The following is a 19,745-nucleotide window of genomic DNA, read 5'->3' as shown; positions in this document are numbered from 1 at the left end:
TCATATGATATTATACATGTTTCAATGCCATTCGCCCAAATCATCCCACCCTCTCCCTCTCTTTCTGGCTTACTTCAGTCTGTATAATAGGCTCCAGTTTCATCCACCTCATTAGAACTGATTCAAATGTATTCTTTTTAATGGCTGAGTAATACTCCATTGTGTATATATACCCCAGGTTTCTTATCCATTCGTCTGCTGATGGACATCTAAGTTGATTCCATGTCCTGGCTATTATAAAGAGTGCTGCGATGAACACTGGGGTACATGTGTCTCTTTCAATTCTGGTTTCCTCGGTGTGTATGCCCAGCAGTGGGATTGCTGGGTCATAAGGCAGTTCTATTTCCAGTATTTTAAGGAATTTCCACACTGTTCTCCATAGTGGCTGTACTAGTTTGCATTCCCACCAACAGTGTAAGAGGGTTCCCTTTTCTCCACACCCTTTCCAGCATTTATTGCTTGTAGACTTTTGGATTGCAGCCATTCTGACTGGCGTGAAATGGTACCTCATTGTGGTTTTGATTTGCATTTCTCTGATAATGAGTGATGTTGAGCATCTTTTCATGTGTTTGTTAGCCATCTGTATGTCTTCTTTGGAGAAATGTCTATTTAGTTCTTTGGCCCATTTTTTGATTGGGTCATTTATTTTTCTGGAATTGAGCTGTAGGAGTTGCTTGTATATTTTTGAGATTAGTTGTTTGTCAGTTACTTCATTTGCTATTTTTTTCTCTCATTCTGAAGGCTGTCTTTTCACCTTGCTTATAGTTTCTTTTGTTGTTCAGAAGCTTTTAATTTATTTAGGTCCCATTTGTTTATTTTTGCTTTTATTTCCAATATCCTGGGAAGTGGATCATAGAGGATCCTGCTGTGATTTATGTCAGAGAGTGTTTTGCCTATGTTATCCTCTAAGAGTTTTATAGTTTCTGGTCTTATGTTTAGATCTTTAATCCATTTTGAGTTTATTTTTGTGTATGGTGTTAGAAAATGTTCTAGTTTCATTCTTTTACAAGGGGTTGACCGGTTTTCCCAGCACCACTTGTTAAAGAGATTGTCTTTTCTCCATTGCATGTTCTTGCCTCCTCTGTCAAAGATAAGGTGTCGATAGGTGCATGGCTTTATCTCTGGGCTTTGTATTTTGTTCCATTGATCTATCTTTCTGTCTTTGTGCCAGTACCATACTGTCTTGATGACTGTGGCTTTGTAGTAGAGCCTGAAGTCAGGCAGGTTGATTTCTCCAGTTCCATTCTTCTTTCTCAAGATTGCTTTGGCTATTCAAGGTTTTTTGTATTTCCATACAAATTGTGAAATTATTTGTTCTTAAGGCCTTTTCTTAGGGGCTGATGGTGATCCTTTCAGACAGGCAATGTGTCCTGTTATCTTAAATGAAATATTATGTTTATAAGAGAAAGATGTGGCAGTGATTGGGAGGCTGAGTTAGCATGAGTAATACCTGGCACAGGAGTGTCTCATCTACACAGTCATGTCAAGGTTGGTCTGAAGCAGCGACATGCGGGGTAAGTGATTCTCCCTCTGCCTTCCAGGTGTCTAGCATGGATTCCCTTTACTGTGAGCACGTTTCATGATATAGAAATAGTCACCTCTCACAGAAAGATAGCCTGCTGCTAAGCCACTTCAGTCGTGTCTGACTCTGTGCAACCCCATAGACGGCAGCCCACCAGGCTCCCCCGTCCCTGGGATACTCTGGGCAAGAACACTGAAGTGGGTTGCCATTTCCTTCTCCAACACATGAAAGTGAAAAGTGAAAGTGAAGTCGCTCAGTGGTGTCTGACTCTTAGCGATCCCATGAACTGCAGCCCAACAGGCTCCTCCCTCCATGGGATTTTCCAAGCATGAGTACTGGAGTGGGGTGCCATTGCCTTCTCTGGAAAGATAGCCTAGAGGAACTAAATTATATGTTATATTACCACAAAAAAAAAAAAGAGAAAGTGTTAATTTCTGTTGTGTTTAATTCTTTGAGACCCCATGAACTGGAGCCAGCCAGGGTCCACTGTCCATGGAATTCTCCACGTAAGAAGACTAGGGTGGGTTCAGTTCAGTTCAGTCACTCAGTCGTGTCTGACTCTTTGTGACCCCATGGACTGCAGCACGCCAGACTTCCCTGTGGATCACCCCTCCGGGAGCTTGCTCAAACTCATGTCCATGGAGTTGGTGATGCCATCCAACCATGTCATCCTCGGTCATCCCCTTCTCCTCTTGCCTTTAGTCTTTCCTAGCATCAGGGTCTTTTCCTGTGAGTCAGTTCTTTGCACCAGGTGGCCAAAGCATTGGAGCTTCAACTTTAGCATCAGACTTTCCAATGAGTATTCAGAACTGATCTCCTTTAGGATGGACTGGTTGGATCTCCTTGCAGTCCAAGAGACTCTCAAGAGTCTTCTCCAATACCACAGTTCAAAAGCATCAATTCTTTGGCACTCAGCTTTCTTTTACCCATTATTTCTCCAGGGGATCTTCTTGTGAGCCACCAGGGAAGCCCATTACCACAGAAGACAAGTATTTGTTGCATTTTTTTTTTAATAAGGCCAGGTGTGGTTACTTACAAAGAAAAGATTAATAAATAACAAGGTGAAAAGTAATAGTTGAACAAGGACAATAACAAGCAGTTAAGATTGCCGGGAGAAATATCAATAACCTCAGATATGCAGATGACACCACTCTTATGGCAGAAAGTGAAGAGGAACTCAAAAGCCTCTTGATGAAAGTGAAAGTGGAGAGTGAAAAAGTTGGCTTAAAGCTCAACATTCAGAAAACAAAGATCATGGCATCCGGTCCCACCACTTCATGGGAGATAGATGGGGAAACAGTGGAAACAGTGTCAGACTTTATTTTTCTGGGCTCCAAAATCACTACAGATGGTGACTGCAGCCATGAAATTAAAAGACGCTTACTCCTTGGAAGGAAAGTTATGACCAACCTAGATAGCATATTCAAAAGCAGAGACATTCTTTTGCCAACAAAGGTCCGTCTAGTCAAGGCTATGGTTTTTCCAGTGGTCATGTATGGATGTGAGAGTTGGACTGTGAAGAAGGCTGAGCGCCGAAGAATTGATGCTTTTGAACTGTGGTGTTGGAGAAGATTCTTGAGAGTCCCTTGGACTGCAAGGAGATCTAACCAGTCCATTCTGAAGGAGATCAGCCCTGGGATTACTTTGGAAGGAATGATGCTAAAGCTGAAACTCCAGTACTTTGGCCACCTCGTGCAAAGAGTTGACTCATTGGAAAAGTCTCTGATGCTGGGAGGGATTGGGGGCAGGAGGAGAAGGTGACGACAGAGGATGAGATGGCTGGATGGCATTGCTGACTCGATGGACGTGAGTCTGAGTGAACTCCGGGAGTTGGTGATGGACAGGGAGGGCTGGCATGCTGCGATTCATGGGGTCGCAAAGAGTCGGACACAACTGAGCGACTGATCTGATCTGATCTGATCTGATTGAGGATACAAAGTCTTTAAGCCAGAAATTCGAGTAAGGTATCAAAGTTATCTCAGAAAATGTCTCTATTTTTGTAAGTGGTATTTCTTTTCAAGTGGTAATTGCTCTGTTTCAAAGTGTCTTTAAAACAAAAGATAGAAATACCACATACATACTTTCTATCTAGCTGTTGTTTTGTCTGTGAACTTGAGATTCTAAAGAATGGTGTTGGGTCCTCTTGGCTCTCATCTCCTCATTCAGAATGCTCATTTGGAATACACTTTTTGTTGTGTTCTGTCTGCTTTTCAGTCATTCAAGCTGTGGCAACTTTCCACGTGTTCATTTTAGAAATGAAATGCATTTATCAAAAGCTACACATAGAAATGCAGCAATGAATATCTGCACAGTGCAGCCTATAGGCAAAGGCTTCCACTGTTACCAGTGAGAAGTAAGCTGAGTCTCAGAGGCAGAGTACTTTTACTGCAAAGATAAATCTGTTTTTTTTTTTTTTTTTTTCCTGCAAGCTTATTTTATTAAGGTGTCCTGTTGGGTTTAGCTATGCTACTTATCCCCAGAAGCACTCTTTCAGTAAAGCAGTGTCATGTCTTGATAGTGATTGCTAATTACTTTGAAAAGATTTTGTGAAAAGTTCTGTTCCTGTGCTATTACAAGCTAGGCCAAGGCTGGTTTTCCAAAGTTGGCTGGCCCACTGTGTGCTTAGCACATGGTTAATTAGCCCTTATAATCAGAATCAATTGCATATTTTTAATTTATTTTTTAAATTGCATATTTCTGCATGACTTATAGAGGGACAGGGATAGATGCTGTCTGAATTCAGGATAAAACATTCTCAGTAATGAGGAGAGAAAACTTTGGTTTCACTGATTTCCAATCCCAGCTTCCCAGCTCTTGTGCTTCCATTGGTATCAATATACCAGTTCACTGTGCATGAAATAGGAAAGGTCAAATTAATTGTATCTTTAGAAACATTGAGTAATCTTGTTTGGTTTAGTTAATTCAAAGGTCCACCACTCTTCATTAGTCTCCCACAAATGCTCAACATTCGTAACAGTAAGTCCTCACCAAGAAGCAGAACTTGAAACAGAGAATATGGAATGAGAAAATAAGCATCTCAAAAAATGTTGACTTGCTGCCATATTCCTAAGATTATCAGTCTTTGGAAGGCCTAGAATTGAGAAGAAAATACAGAGAGGACAAAAACTGTAGTAGGCATGAAGTTTATTGGTCATAGTGTTTTTAAAAGTACATCTTCAAACAGCATAGACCTCAGAGTCCATTTTCTTTGTGACCAGAGAAAAGCCACAGTCTCTTTGGTACATGTGACATCATCACCACATTTAAAAAAAAAAACAGCACCTGCTCTGGTACATCCTTGGATAGTACTAGGCTGTTCCAGTGATTAGCATGAATGGCCTCTAAGAGTCCAAGTTCATGGGATTCTTAAGGTTCTTTGGGCCTTAAATCTATTAATACATCACCTATCCACTCCTGGTAATAACAAACTTAGAGTTTCTATTCTATTTGTCATGCATAGACTGGTAAGCACTTTATATACATGATCTCATTTAATTCTCACCACAAGCCTTTTAAAGTGTTGGTATATTCTAGTCTTTCCTAAGATTAAGAGTAGGTATAGGGTCTTACCATCCTTGTTAATTTTTGAGAGAGTGAGCCCTAAACCCTGTCTCAGACACTGCAATATTTGGCTAATGGGGATTTATGCTCTAGGTGTAGGTTGTCATTCTCTGCAAACTAAAGAATTATTCTGACTGATGAAAATCACTGTGTACTCTCAAGTGGCTTTATTTTAGAATTTTTGCATTTATTCGTATAGAATAATAGACTTTGGCTAGAATTCTCAAATGGTGTGCTCCAAATTGGTTATAAGCATGTCAAAATAATGATTCCCCTTATTTCTTGGGGCATAAGGACTTGAGTCACTTGATTCTTGGTCAACATGTTTCTTGTATACACATCATTGTCTCTGTGCCATAGTGAGACAGAGGTGCAGAAGCACTGGCCATGGTGAGGTGAGCCGTCAGATGGGCTTGGAATCCAATCAGATGGGGAGAATTGTGTGTGTAGCTAGGATTAGGCTCCTTGGAATTCCTAGAAATGTGGAAAGAAGAAATGAAATGGGCTTATTGCACCCATGAAATCTTCTGTTTCCCTATTCAAGAGTGTTGACTTTTTGTGCCTTCTACCAACTTTTGTAAAGAGTTTGAGAGAGCTGGCAATAATTAAAAGATTCACAAATGTGTGTGTGTATGTATATAATATACATATATATACATATGTATATAATATACATATAGATGTAAACCTATACATTTTATACATATGTTTACATAATATAATATTTGATCCTCTATGAGACTGGTTATAGTATGACCTATGTAGAAAGAAAACTCTTAGACAAAGTCTATTTGAATTGCTTCAGAATTTAGGGGCATGAGATTTGAAGGACCTAACCTAACCTAGAAAGCTTTTGAGAACAAATTACCAATTTTTAATTGGTATTCAAGGAAAGAGCACTGGCACAACTCCCTTCATTTTGATCTTACTTCTGTTTCTCAGGTTATCTGCCAGGCTGGGTTAGTTTTTAATTGTATAGAAACAAATTATTGAAACTGGTGAATATTGTCCAATCAAATAATGTGAATCTGCTAAAGTGTAATTTGGATTTTTTCCTAATTACATTTCAGCAGTTTTTTTTTTTTTTTCCCCCTGATAACCACTGATAACACTCCTAGTGACTTTACTTAAGACCAGACATGGAAGGAGCTGGAAGGACCCCTCCCCATGAACATGAAGGTTGTAATAGGGCAGGTTGCACAGTTAAACCAGTGGTTGTAAGAAATTGTTCATCTGTAGGTCTAATAGGAGAGAGATAAGACAGCCCTATTTTTCCCCATTTATGATTATAATTTATTCTTTCAGAATTCCATCTTCTTCATTCTGAGTTTTATATTGATACCATGGCACAGATGAGAGAAATAGGAAAAGCACATGGGTCTCCCTCCAGATAATACAACTTGGTTCACCAGGGCTCCTGGCCACAGAGTCACAGTCCTGGAAGTTTCCTCCTCCTTCCAGGCTCCTCTTCCTGCAGCTATGGTTCTGGAATTCCAAGAGTACAAACCATCTCTGGCTTTCTCCATGACATACAATACCTTCTTGGGAAAACTTAGGACACCACTTGCTCTCCCAGCCTCATGCCTTAACTGAAAATAGAAATGATAGCTCTTACTTTTCTCATTCACAAGGTGGTTGTGAGGATTCTCTGAGAAAGGTTTCCACAGATATCCTTGCCTGTGATATCTGCTCACTCACCACCTGATCTGGAAGAGCTGTGAAATGATAACCCGAGTCTCTGTGATATAGGCACTACCCTCCTAACCCATCTCTTGGAGATGTGCCTGGGCCAGCTGCCCTGTGTGATAAGGTGGGGAGGCCCTGGGCTGGCGAGCATGGGATACAGGTGCTGGTGCTGAGAGGCCACAGGAAAACCAGTGTTAACTCAGACAGGCATCTCAACACTTTCATCCCAGTTCCCTTTGGGTCATAATTTCTATCAACGTGCTTACTGCCTGCAAATTATTCATGCCACTCTGTTAAACTAGCCTATGAAATTCAGTTATCAGTCTCTTCTTGGAATTCTCAAAAAAGTGTTCATATATTCTTCCCTGTGTCTCCCCAGGACTCTGTGCCTTGTGCAGATCTCTATGGATGTGTATCCAACTGAGATTTTAAACTTTGGAGGCCTTTGCCCAGACTGTATGGATCTGCATGTCCCTCCTATTTGACTCCTTTTCATAGCAGGCTGACACTAAGTGTTGATTGCATTCCTATTGCCTGAAGCTGTACATCATGATATCATAATTTTCCTAATAAATATGTATACTTAAGTCAGCATCATCTAATGTTCAGTTTCTATTCTTTCAGCTATCATTTTCAACCAAAGTCATTTCCCAAGTTAAAATTACATTATGGGGTAAGATGATGATTAAATGAATTGTTCATGGAATTCTTAGCACTGTTCCTTGCATATAGAGTAAACATCTGGTAAATGGTATCTGCTGTTATAATGATTAATCTTTGAAATGGACATTTTACATACTTAGCATAATGGTGGAAAGTTGGTTGTGTGTTGTGGTTGTATTTTTTGTGACATATAAAATGTCATAATGGCTCATGACATGGGCTCTCCAGGTCTTATGCCTTGCAGTCTCAATCAAGTTGCTTTTCCTCTCCCTGTGTCTCAGTATTTGCATCTGTAAAATGAGATAATAATATTACTTAATAGGGTTATTGTGAGGAATAATAAATTAATACCTAAGAAATATTGAATGTGTGACTCTATACACAGCACTCAGTAAATGTTAACTATGGATAGAAAACTAAGAAAGAGGAATTCCTACATCCAAAGGTCAACATTTGAATTTTTTCCCTACTTTTCTGGACACTGAATGTGTAATTAACCATTTCTTTATCCCTACATGTATAGCTGAGGCTTCTGGAATCTTCACCTGTGATACCTGCTCGCTCATCTCTAGTAACTCTGTCTTCTGGAATTTCTCACTAAGTTAATCTTAGGTGACTGAATATTATGGCCCCTGTGAGTCACTGTGGCCCTTTAAGGTGGCAGGTTAGCTGCTGCTTTGCATTTTAACACAAGGAGCACAATGTGAGCACCATGAGGACAGGGACTGTTTCTATCTTACTCAGATGTTATCTCCTGATAGTTTGAGATTAAAGTCCTTTTCTGAGTCTCAATATTCTCATTTGTTAAAAGTAGTAATGCCTGCCTCATAGGGCTACTGAGTGTATCACAAGAGCTGATACCTACAAAGTTCTTATAGTGTTTGACACACACAATAAATACCATGTGGACTACCAATTATTTTATTTCTTTGGATAGGAAAACATTCCCTACCATTCCTACATGTCTTTCGAGGAAGGAGTTTAAACCTAAAAAAACCAAAATGGTAGTTTTTCTTTGAAAAATCTCCTTGAAAAAGTGGCCTCTTATTTATTTTCACTATTTCAGACAGTTCTACTTGTGGTTGGTGTGGTGGGTGTGATGGTGGCTGTGATTCCTTGGATTGCTATACCTGTGATTCCCCTTGGCATCATCGTCTTTGCTCTCCGGCGATATTTCTTAGAGACGTCACGAAATGTGAAACGCCTGGAATGCACAAGTGAGTACCGGGGCTCTCAGGTTTGGGAGGGTAATGCAGACTGACTTCCAGTTATGTCACAATTAACGAGACCCCTGAAATTCTGAAGACTCTGTCTTCTGGAATTTCTCACTAAGTTAATCTTAGGTGACTGAATATTATGGCCCCTGTGAGTCACTGTGGCCCTTTAAGGTGGCAGGTTAGCTGCTGCTTTGCACTTTAACACAAGGAGCACAATGTGAGCACCATGAGGACAGGGACTGTTTCTATCTTACTCATGACATACTTCCTAACAGAGCAGCCACTCAATAAATGTTTTTCTAAAAAATGAAATGTTTCATCTTGTTGGAACTAATTTAGAAGAAAAATAGAGGGTTTTTCTTACCCGTAATTTACTGGAAATTACAAGGAAAGAAAAATATTAGGAAAAGGAAAGGAAGCCTCAGGAAATAAACTCATATGTCAGAAGTGGTACATTTGAAAAATACATTCTTTCACATATCTAAAAGATGGCAATTAAGTTGCAGTTGTTCAGTTCAGTTACTCAGTTGTGTCCCACTCTTTGCAACCCCATGGCCTGCAGCACGCCAGGCCTCCCTGTCCATCACCAACTCCCAGAGTCTGCTCAAACTCATGTCCATTGAGTCGGTGATGCCATCCAACCATCTCATTCTCTGTCATCCCCTTCTCCTCCCGCCTTTCCCAGCATCAGGATCTTTTCAAATGAGTCAGTTCTTTGCAACAGGTGGCCAAAATATTGGAGTATCAACTTTAAAATCAGTCCTTCCAATGAATATTCAGGACTGATTTCCCTTAGGATGGAGTGGTTGGATTGTTTAGAAAAGATAAGTCCTGTAATTTTCAGGTTTGCGTTTTATCATCACCCAGTATTTGAGTTGGTACCACACTGTTTGAAGTATATTCTTCCCAAGGCTGTTCATATAAATGATGCTGAAAATAATCCCCTTTGAAGGACACAGGTGGGGGTTCCATTCAGTAAGCATGTAGTCTATTATTCCATCCAAATTTCTAGCTTTAGAATGATGGGGAATACATTTTATGATTAATAATTCTCTTTTACAGGTAATCATAGAGGATAAAATAATTCAGAGCTTATTTCATTAATGCACAAACATATTGCATCAATATTAAATCAAACAAACAAACAAAAAACAGGGTTTCTGGTCAGATTTCCCAGGTGGAAAGAGCCCCAGGGCCCAGTGGATGGTTAGCTGGCCTTTAGCTGAGGCTGTCCTCCCACTGCCCAGAACTCACCCTCTCTGAGCCCCAGTGTCTCACAGGAGGAAGCCTGCTTCCTCCTGCCTTATGGAACCAGGGACACACGCAGAAGAGGAAGTCCTATGTCTTTGCTCATTTGTATACCAACCCTGCCCACCATCCACACCTGTAGCACCCAGTACACCTCAGTATTGACTGAACTGTTACCCAGGCAGGTATTTGAATGCTGGACTATGGAAATATTCTGAAAATACTTTGGAGTTTACCGCCCTTGATTTTTTTCCCCATCATCTTTTAAAGTCTCTGTAGCCTCCAACAAGATAAGTGACCTTACCTTCCCTTTAACCTCTAAGTTTTATTAACAGGTCTTCTCTAGGATATGCACAGGTAACAAAGTGATGTCAGTATTTCCTGCTGATATAGCACAAGTTATTACTCATCCCAAACAGAGGTCACAGACTCACTATATGCCCCTGACAACAGCAAGTTACAGCCTTGTTCATGGTGGGGAATGAGAACCTAAAGGGGTCCTCCCTGCCCTGTTCCTCCCAGCCTGAAGCCCACCTGTTCCCTGATGGGTAGGAGCCTGACCCTGGTGCTCATGGTCAGTGTGCTCTTAGAGAAGATGGCAGGAAGTGAATGACCAGTGATGTGACACCAGACCCCTAACCCACATGAAATCATTCAAAAGAGAATGGGCACTAAGGCCACTGTCAGATTCTAAAAGGGTGATGTGAGTGTCACATGCCACAGTGATCTCCAAATACCTCAAGTTTCTAGCAGGGAAGTTATAAAAACATCAATCAGGTTCTCTGGAGTGGAAATCAAGACCATTCAAAGACTCCTCATCTGCTGGGTCCTGTGGGCACAAGGGTGGTGCAGTACCAGGTTCTCCATGACCCGCACAGAGGCTCCTGGCACAGGTGCAGGGAGAGGCCCTGTGAGATGGCAGACTGTCTGCTCACATTATTCATCTCGCCCCTGTCCGATGTCTGCCTCTGGTCCGGTGTGGGGGATGTATTGACTCTATCCCAGCCCTTAGGGTACTCATCTAACACACAGGCAGTTCATCAAAATTCAGTGTAGTAAGGACTTTCACAGAGAATTAAAATTTGGAATGCTACTGACTCAAAAATTAGTGAGTAATAATTAGCCATAAAAAGAATGAAATGTTGGCAATTTTCAGCAATATGGATGGACCTAGAGAGCAACATTGTAAGTGAAATCAGACAGAGAAAGACAAATATGATATCACTTATATGTAGAATCTAAAAAAAATAATACAAATGAATCTATATATAAGGCAGAAACAGACTAGGAGATAGAAAACAAACTTACAGTTACCATAAGGGAAAGAAAGGCAAGGAAAGGCAACTGAGGAATATGGAATTAACAAATATACACTACTATAGATCAGACTGGTAAGAAACAAGGATATACTGTAAAACATAGGGAATTTTATTCAATATCTTGTAATAATCTATAATGGAATATAATCAATAAAATAACTGAATCACTATGCTGTGTATCTGAAACACATTATCGTAAATCAATCATATTTTAATACATTAAGAAAAAAGTAGTGAACGATTTCCAGCTGGAGAGATGCCAGGGACGAATTTGGAGGGAGGCATATTTGAGAAGGACCTTGATAAATGAGCTAATAAAGAATTTCTTTATCTAAATCTAGCTGTAATTTGAATTTGGTAAAAATGGGTTCAAGAGAATCTTTAATTTCCAGGTTGTTAAAGTGAAGCTTGGTATTATCAGGAGTTTGAAGGTCACATGGAGGATCCTCTCCTAAAGGGGTGTTGTCCCTCCTCTTCCAGGCAGCCTGCCAGGAAGCCCTAAGTATACCATTTAGCCCAACCTGTGACCAGAGAGCACAGGAGACCATTGGCTTCCTTGCATTCAACCTCCCTGACTTTCTCTGTGGTGTGTCTGTCTCTGCTTCCCCAGCACGGAGCCCAGTGTTTTCCCACTTAACATCTTCTCTCCGGGGACTCTGGACCATCCGGGCATACAAAGCTGAACAGAAATTTCAGGAACTGTTTGATGCATACCAGGATTTGCACTCAGGTCTGTAAGTTTCTGGAGATGATTTCTAAGGATGGGATGTGCTGCCTTCTGAGGCCTGACCTCCCTCTCGGGTGGCCTGGCTGGCCAGCACCTCTCTCTGTGCCACCCCTCATCCCCCTCTGCACACCTGCCTCCCCCACCCCTCCTCTCAACATCCCTTCTGTATTCCTCTCTTCTCCTGTCACACTTCTGCTTTTTCACCTTCATTGACTTGCATTGTGCTTCCATCACTGTGCCCTTTGGTCTTCTGTTCCTTTAGAGTAGGAGTCAACAAACTTTTTTTTTTTTTGCAAGGATCCAGACAGAAAATATTGTAGGCTTTGTATGCTATACTGTCTCTATTGTAATTTTTCAACTTTCCTGTTGTAGAGCAAAGACAGGCAGCAAATGTGGCTGTGTTCCAATAAAACTTTATTCACAAAACCAGGTGGTGGCCATTCTTGGCCCCCAGACTGTAGTGGCTGACTCTCTTTGTAGAGCATGGGCATGTAAAGTGGTAGACCTGACTGAGAAAAATAATTTCCTGATTATCAGATTTGCTTTCTGCTTGATGTGTATTATTCTTTCTATCAGTGAAGTTTTTTCTAGGTAGAAATTTCAGAATTTACTCTAAGTCTATAAAATCCTGGCCCATATCTTCAATTTGTACTGTATTTTGAAGATAAAATGGCATTTTGAAAGCCACATGCAGATCCTGTTAGCTGATGGTCATTTAGACATTGGCTCCGAAGAATAAACACGTGCCGGGCCCTGTAGTGAGAGCAGAAGGTGCTGGAATCAGAGTGTGAGCTGTGCTGTCTGCTGTCAGAGAGCTGGGAACAGTTGACCCTTTGAGAGGATGATCTTCAGGTTGAGGCCCAGCTCTGCAGGAATAGTGGATGGCATCACCAACTCAATGGACATGAGTTTGGGTAAACTCCAGGAGCTGGTGATGGACAGGGAAGCCTGGCTTACTGCAATCCATGAGGTCGCAAAGAGTCGGACACAACTGAGCAACTGAACTGAACTTAACTGCAGGAAATGCACCAATGAGGCCATTTTCCCTCTTCTTTCTTAGAACTATCTTTCTGTTGACAACCTGTGGATTTAAGTTTTCAGTGTATGCTTCCCACAGAGCCCTTGGATTGATTCCTATGTGTATCACACATTGTCTTGTGGTTTCTTTAGGTTACTTGGATATGTAACTTTGCTGTCCTACCTTGTGTAAAATCTTCTATAGCTCAGCTGAGCAAAATGCTCTTCCTCATTAGAATCAGTTAACATGATTTTTCTACCATTTTATTGTATGTATTATGGTTCAAAAATCCAGAGACCTTGTTCCTGCTTTTGACGACGTCCCGATGGCTCGCTGTGTATCTGGATGTCATCTGTGCCATCTTTGTCACTGTTGTTGCCTTTGTGTCCCTGATTCTGGCAGAAAGTAAGTATAAATGTAATTATGTGTCATATCATTATAATTTATAGTTTTATTTACATGTATTAAACTCTTCCCATCTTGTCTAATATGTACTGTTTGGTTCTAATGAATTGTATTAAAGTGTTTTCAGCATATGATTCCATGGTGTGGACTATATGAAATCATCTGTGTTTCAATGAGATCTTTTATCTTTATCTTTGAATGGGTTGAGGTCTATAGAGCTGTGGTAAGCTGCCCTTCTGAACATTCCAGATAGTGTCATGAGTTGGGAGGAGAAAACCAAGTTTACTATTACATTAAGCTTTTGTCCAGTTAGTTTTAGGGTTACTTGGATTAGTTGCAGGTGCCTGGTTCACTGAGATGAGAAAGATTCTCTGTAGGAAAGAACAGTGTCCTCACTGCTGTGTGGGTACCAGATGAGCAGGTATTGGCATGTATGCCATGAATTCACCATCTCTAACCATTCCATGGTAACAGCATTGAATCAAAATCTATAATACGGGACAATGAGAATAATATTTTAGATTTAAAAACACTGGCTGTTAGAACCAGTTGTCTTCCCTGCCCCGCCCCCACCCCCCCACCCCCCCCGCCCCATAGTTTCAACTGCAGCTGCCTTGGATATACAAAGTGAAATTATATAAATGTTCTTGAAACCATAATGATGGAAATGTGAATAATGTTATTATTTGTCACCTATATAATACTGTCCAGTGAATGTCAATCCTGTTAGGATTAATAAACTCATTTTGTAGTCTTTTTAAATTCTAGTGGGTTTTTTTTCACTGTATTATGGTTTCAATCAACAAATAGTAAAACTATGTGTAATATTATCTTTATATGCAAGTGGTTTAAATATATAAATGAGTCTTTTTAGTAAATTGACAGAGGCGCTGGGCTCATGGTTAAGAACAGGATTGATTATATTCCCCTTCTTCTTCCTTTTTTAGATTTGACTCCTGGGCAGGTTGGCCTGGTCCTGTCTCTTGCCCTCACACTCATGGGGATGTTCCAGTGGTGCATCAGGCAAAGCATTGAAGTTGAGAACCTGGTGATGTTTATCTTAATGTTCTTTATCTTTTTAAGTTTTCTTGCCATTAAATGGCATAAAATCTCTTCTTATGTAATGTATTAAAACTGTTATTTTTATATCATAGATAACAATTTTTTATATGTTCCTCCATCTATTTAAAATTAATGTAAAATTAAAAATTAAAAATATATCTTTTTCTCAGACCTGTATGCAGCAGGTTTTACATTCATCACAAGCCAACTTCACATGTAATAAATATGTCTGTAGGAGGAAGGTTCTGAAATCCTAAAGATGATATTAGCTAATTTCTTAGGTGCTTGTTTGTTTTCGTGTCTTAATGGATAACTCTTCATTCTTGGTAAATGGAGAATTTAGTATTTTGAGTTTTTTGTTTAGTTAACAGATCTCGTTCCCCTCCCCCCATTTTAGCATTTATTCTTGTATGTGTTGAACATCTAAATTTGCTGGTGTTCCTCTTGGAATGTGCTATCAGAGGTATCAAGTTATGGTTGTTTAGGAGGCCTTAGTCAATATGTAAATTGTCTCCTCTTTTGAATATCTATACCTTCTCCTAAAAGAAGAAAAACAATAAAAACAAACATTTTCCATTTCATTCCCCTAATAGAGTACAATGTGAAATGAGGTTTGATGACAATCCAGTTATGTTTGTCTATCACAGGTGGCCCTTCTGTAGCCACACATTGCTGTTTGGTCTTTAAGTGTTCTTTTCTTTGACAAAATTCGCTTGTTTTTGATTCATATGTGAAAAGTAGATCAGTAAAATCTTAACATGTTTAAGGAAGTCGCTGTAAGTGAAAGGGTTAAAAGACAATAAATCTGCAAATCATCAAAGGCTTCATCAAGCTCCTGCTTCTGTCTTTTGGGGTCGCTTAGACCAGTGACTGAGTGACTTCACTTTCACTTTTCACTTTCATGCATTGGAGAAAGAAATGGCAACCCACTCCAGTGTTCTTGCCTGGAGAATCCCAGGGACGAGGGAGCCTGGTGGGCTGCCATCTATGGGGTGGCACAGAGTCGAACACGGCTGAAGTGACTTAGCAGCAGCAGCAGCAACAGCAGACCAGAGACATCCTTAAAATTATAAAAGCAGATATAGATACAAATGCAGAAATTTCACTTACAGTTTCTGAGCATCTATAAGTAAGATGCTCTGTTCCTAACTCATGTGATATCATGTCTTTCAGATGATTTCAGTAGAAAGGGTGACTGAATATACAAACCTCAAGCAAGAAGCACGCTGGGAATATGAATATCGTCCACCACCAGGCTGGCCATATAATGGATGGATTACCTTTGACAGGATTAACTTCACATACAGCTTAGATGGGCCTCCAGTACTTGTGGACCTGTCACCAGACATTAAGTCAGGAGAAAAGGTTTGTTTAAGCCGTTTACCTCTTTAAAATCCAGCTAAAGATTTACCACTGTATCTGCTGCTGTTATTCTTTGTTAGTGTGTCTGGGGACTCTTTCTTCCTCTGTGAATGCAGGTTAGATCAGTGATGTTGTGGGTGAATCTTTCTTGGAAACTGATCACAGAATGGGGATCCTGGGCTTTCTTTCCCTGTGTCTTGAGTTCCCTCATGGTGGTTGATGGGCTCTGGGCTCTGTAACCGGGACTTTACCTAATCCAGGACACTGTATGTGACACCTGATTATTCATGAAGGGTCTTGGAAGTCAGCCCTGGCTCCTTGTCCCTAACTCACCAATATCTCATTCCTTTCCATTTTTTCTTTTCTGTACTTCTGAAATCTTCTCTTCCTCCCATGGTGCCCTTCAGTTGCAGCCTCCTCCTCTGTCTCTCGACTCTTTCTGTAGACTTGCTCTCTGCTAACCCACACTTTCCCATCCCACCCACAGACTGCTTCTTTCTGAAGCACAGATCTGATCCCTACTTACCAGTCTGTGTTAAGATGATGCTGGAACCATAGCACAACCCCAAATCCATACCAGCAGGCCCAGAATCATGACTCAATCATGTGTAAGGAACCAGAAAGTGAAAGTGAAAGTGAAGTCGCTCAGTCGTGTCCGACTCTTAGCGACCCAATGGACTGCAGCCTACCAGGCTCCTCCGTCCATGGGATTTTCCAGGCAAGAGTACTGGAGTGGGGTGCCATTGCCTTCTCCAAAGGAACCAGAGGCCCCAGCTAAAGGCAGAGTCCAGAAATTTGATCAGAGTCAATGAAGCAGAGCCACAGGAACAGGGAAAGATCCACATGGGAGACATAAGAGAGGCTTGTGACCTGGACTTGCCAGGCTACAGGTCTGTTGATATTCCTTTCATACTCAGCTTGAGGCTCTTGGCTGAGACCAGGGCAGAGTCTTAAAGAGACTAAACCAGAACAGACAAGGTGGTAGGAGGCTCTTCCCCCATCTACCTCTCTAGCCAGTATGTCTCCTGACTTACACACCCTCTTTGTACTCAGGTAGTGTGTAGGTTCCCCTCAAAGCACCACATTCTCCCAGCTTCCAGTGTGCACACACAGCTCTTCTGCCTCACAGACCCGTCCCCTCCATCATCTAGCTGATGAATGTCTTCATTTTCTGAGTTAATTCTAATGCATCTTCTCTGCGAGACCTTCAATTCTTCTTCAGCATCTTATATATTCTTTTCAAGATAGCATTTATGGCACATCTGTGTTCACAACAGAATTAATTATGGTAGCCAAAACTTGAAAGCATCCAAATTCCATCAACAGATGAATGGATAAACAAATGTGGTGTAGCCTTACAATGAAATATTGTTCAGCTTTAAAAAGGAAGAAAAGTCCAACCTATAGATAAACCATGAGGACATTATGTTAAATGAAATAAGCCAGAAATAAACGCAACAAATACTGTATGATTACACTTATATGAGGTTCCTAGAGTAATCAAATTCATAAAGACAGAAAGTAGAATGGTGGTCACCTGGAACTGGGGAGGGGAAATGAGGAGTTACTGTTTAATGAGTATAGAATTTCAGTTTTATGAAGCATAGAATGTTCTGAAGATTGGTTGCACAACAATGTGACTATGCCTAACACTAAACTGTACACTTAAAAATTGTCAAGTTGGTCAATTTTGTTATGTGAATTTTACCACTTAAAAGATAGCACCTGTGGCATGACTTATAAATCTGGGTCTGTGTCACACAGAACCTTGAGGCTTCTTAAGGTCAGGGATTATCTTATTTTCATATTTGTTCCCCAGAAAGTGACATTCTACAGAGCACATAGAGGGTGCTAAGGGACTTCTGGCTGGGTGAGTGAGTAACACACAGGTGTGAGCAGCCAGTAACCAACACACAGACGATAATTCCATAAACAACTGATTACCTAGCGTGTTTAATACTTTAAAATTGCTCTCTCCACTACAGACTCATCTAGTGGACTATAGCCATAATTTAATGAATGAAACCCTTGTGACATGGGAGAATAAATATTTAATTTAGTGCCCAAATGATACCCAGGAAGCAGCTTCAGTTAGTCACAGGGCAAAAGCTCCCTTTTATCTATTTCCAGTTTTATTGTCGACCTGGGGAAAGGTGAGGACTCCTGTGCTGGGAAAACATTCACTGCACTTTTGATGCAGTCTTGTCCCTGAGAGCACTGTAGGTGATGTTTGCTTAACAACTGAACAACAACAACAGCAATGTTTCTACCATATTTTTGGTTGTAAATTTATTTCTGTTAATTTGCACTCATCTTAAATTTCCCACAAAGCCAAAAATATGAATTATCTAAGAAACTCTGCAGTATATGTTAGGAACATAACATATTTGTATTCTATCATCTTAAACCCTCAAATCATAGAGTTACCTGAGGTTCTAAAATGTTTGAGGGAAGACTGAATCTGGAGACTGAATTAATAATTGCAATAACATGACTTTTGACATGTGTCATTGTCCAACCACAGCATCACCATTAGCTTAATTTCTGTGTTGGGAGATTATACTCAGGCAGCCTAGTAGTGAAGCCATTTCACTCCACCTGTGTACATCCCAGTATTTCTCTCCTGGGATAAAAGCAATGAAACTCAATGAAAGAAAAGTCAAAGGAATAGATAAAGATACAAGTGGGAGATGGCAGAGAGGTTTGTGACCTGGACCTGCCAGCCTCCAGGTCTGTTGGTGATGTTCCTTTCACACGCAACTTGAGGCCCTTGGCTGAGACCAGGGCAGTCTTAAAGAAGAGACTAAACCAGAACAGACCTCTTCTGCCTCCCTTTTGGGACACCCCTTTGGTGTTGGATTTGATTGAGAGAGGCTGCTTCAGGGAAGGACGTGGTAATGAGCCAGCCCAGCAGAAGTGGGGTTCTATTCTCTTTCCATCATATCCTCTACTGTCCCGATTCTCAGAAGTTAAGAGTCAACAGGAAAATGTAGTAGGTACCATGCATGTTTCTAATTAATGAAATAAACAGCAAGTAAAAATAAAGACCCAAAATGATATTAAAAAACACTCTAGGCTTTCCAGGTAGATTCTTAACATGGGCTAAAAGTTTTTCGTTTAGGTGATTTTGTGATTGATTTGATCATTTTCGAGGGTACTTTCTGGGCCATTGTAAAACATTTTCCAGCTCTAGAGGTAGATTGGTTTGTTATTTATTTATTCTTTTTATTGCTCAAAGCTATTACTCGGATAATACATTTTTACAGATGCTTACTAGACCTTGTTATAATGTGAAAATTATTACTATCCTACATTTTCTCATTTTTTACCTAATATTTTTTCAATAACCCCTGTCCTTACTTCCAGATTGTCCCACTTCCCCTCCCAGCTTTCTAATTTCCTGAGACTCAGACTGTGTTTCCAGGGCCAGCAGCACCTACATCACCTGGGAGCTTCTTAGAAATGTAGTCTCAGGTCCACCCAGACCTCTTGACTCAGCATCACATTTGAACAGGAAACTCCCAGTAAAGCCCTTTCTATCCCACAGACAGTTTTTCATGACTGATAATCCATGATTTCCATGAAATGTCCTTTGACAGTTTGAAATTGAGCTCGTTAATCAACCAAACCCATGTTGTAACTGAGCATGAGGCTATAGAAAGTTCTGTGCCACTTACCCTACAGATTTATTTGCTTTTATGTTCTACAAATTGCACTTTTACATTATAATTCAACTCTATGTGATTCCATTGCATTTATTTGTACCTTTCTAGTGGAGTCTGTTTTTATCACAGGCAGTTTTCATCCTGTTCCCGCCTTCCCCACCACCAGCCTCCTGTAGGGACTGGAGGGATTTCCCACAGATTCAGTCCTGCCTGGACCTGAAGTCAGAGACAACCCCATGCAGCAGCGTATGTGCAGCTCTTTCTTTACCTGATGGGATCAAAAATGTCTT

At 40.6% G+C, this 19,745-nt stretch overlaps 1 protein-coding gene across 1 annotated transcript in view; it reads left to right on the top strand.

Annotated features, from left to right (window-relative positions):
- The window catches only part of LOC113888449 (multidrug resistance-associated protein 4-like), a gene marked incomplete at its 5' end in the record, with an annotated part of 89,538 nt that overhangs the window by 54,115 nt on the left and 15,678 nt on the right, over nt 1-19,745 (top strand). The window contains 5 exon segments of the mRNA XM_027535576.1: nt 8,499-8,649; nt 11,827-11,946; nt 13,256-13,366; nt 14,314-14,414; nt 15,602-15,793. Of these exon segments, the coding sequence (XP_027391377.1) occupies nt 8,499-8,649; nt 11,827-11,946; nt 13,256-13,366; nt 14,314-14,414; nt 15,602-15,793 (675 nt within the window).

Source organism: Bos indicus x Bos taurus, unplaced genomic scaffold, assembly GCF_003369695.1.
Source record: "Bos indicus x Bos taurus breed Angus x Brahman F1 hybrid unplaced genomic scaffold, Bos_hybrid_MaternalHap_v2.0 SuperScaffold_100136, whole genome shotgun sequence".
NCBI classification, from domain to species: Eukaryota; Metazoa; Chordata; class Mammalia; order Artiodactyla; family Bovidae; genus Bos; species Bos indicus x Bos taurus.
This window is presented reverse-complemented; position numbering and strand designations above follow the sequence as displayed.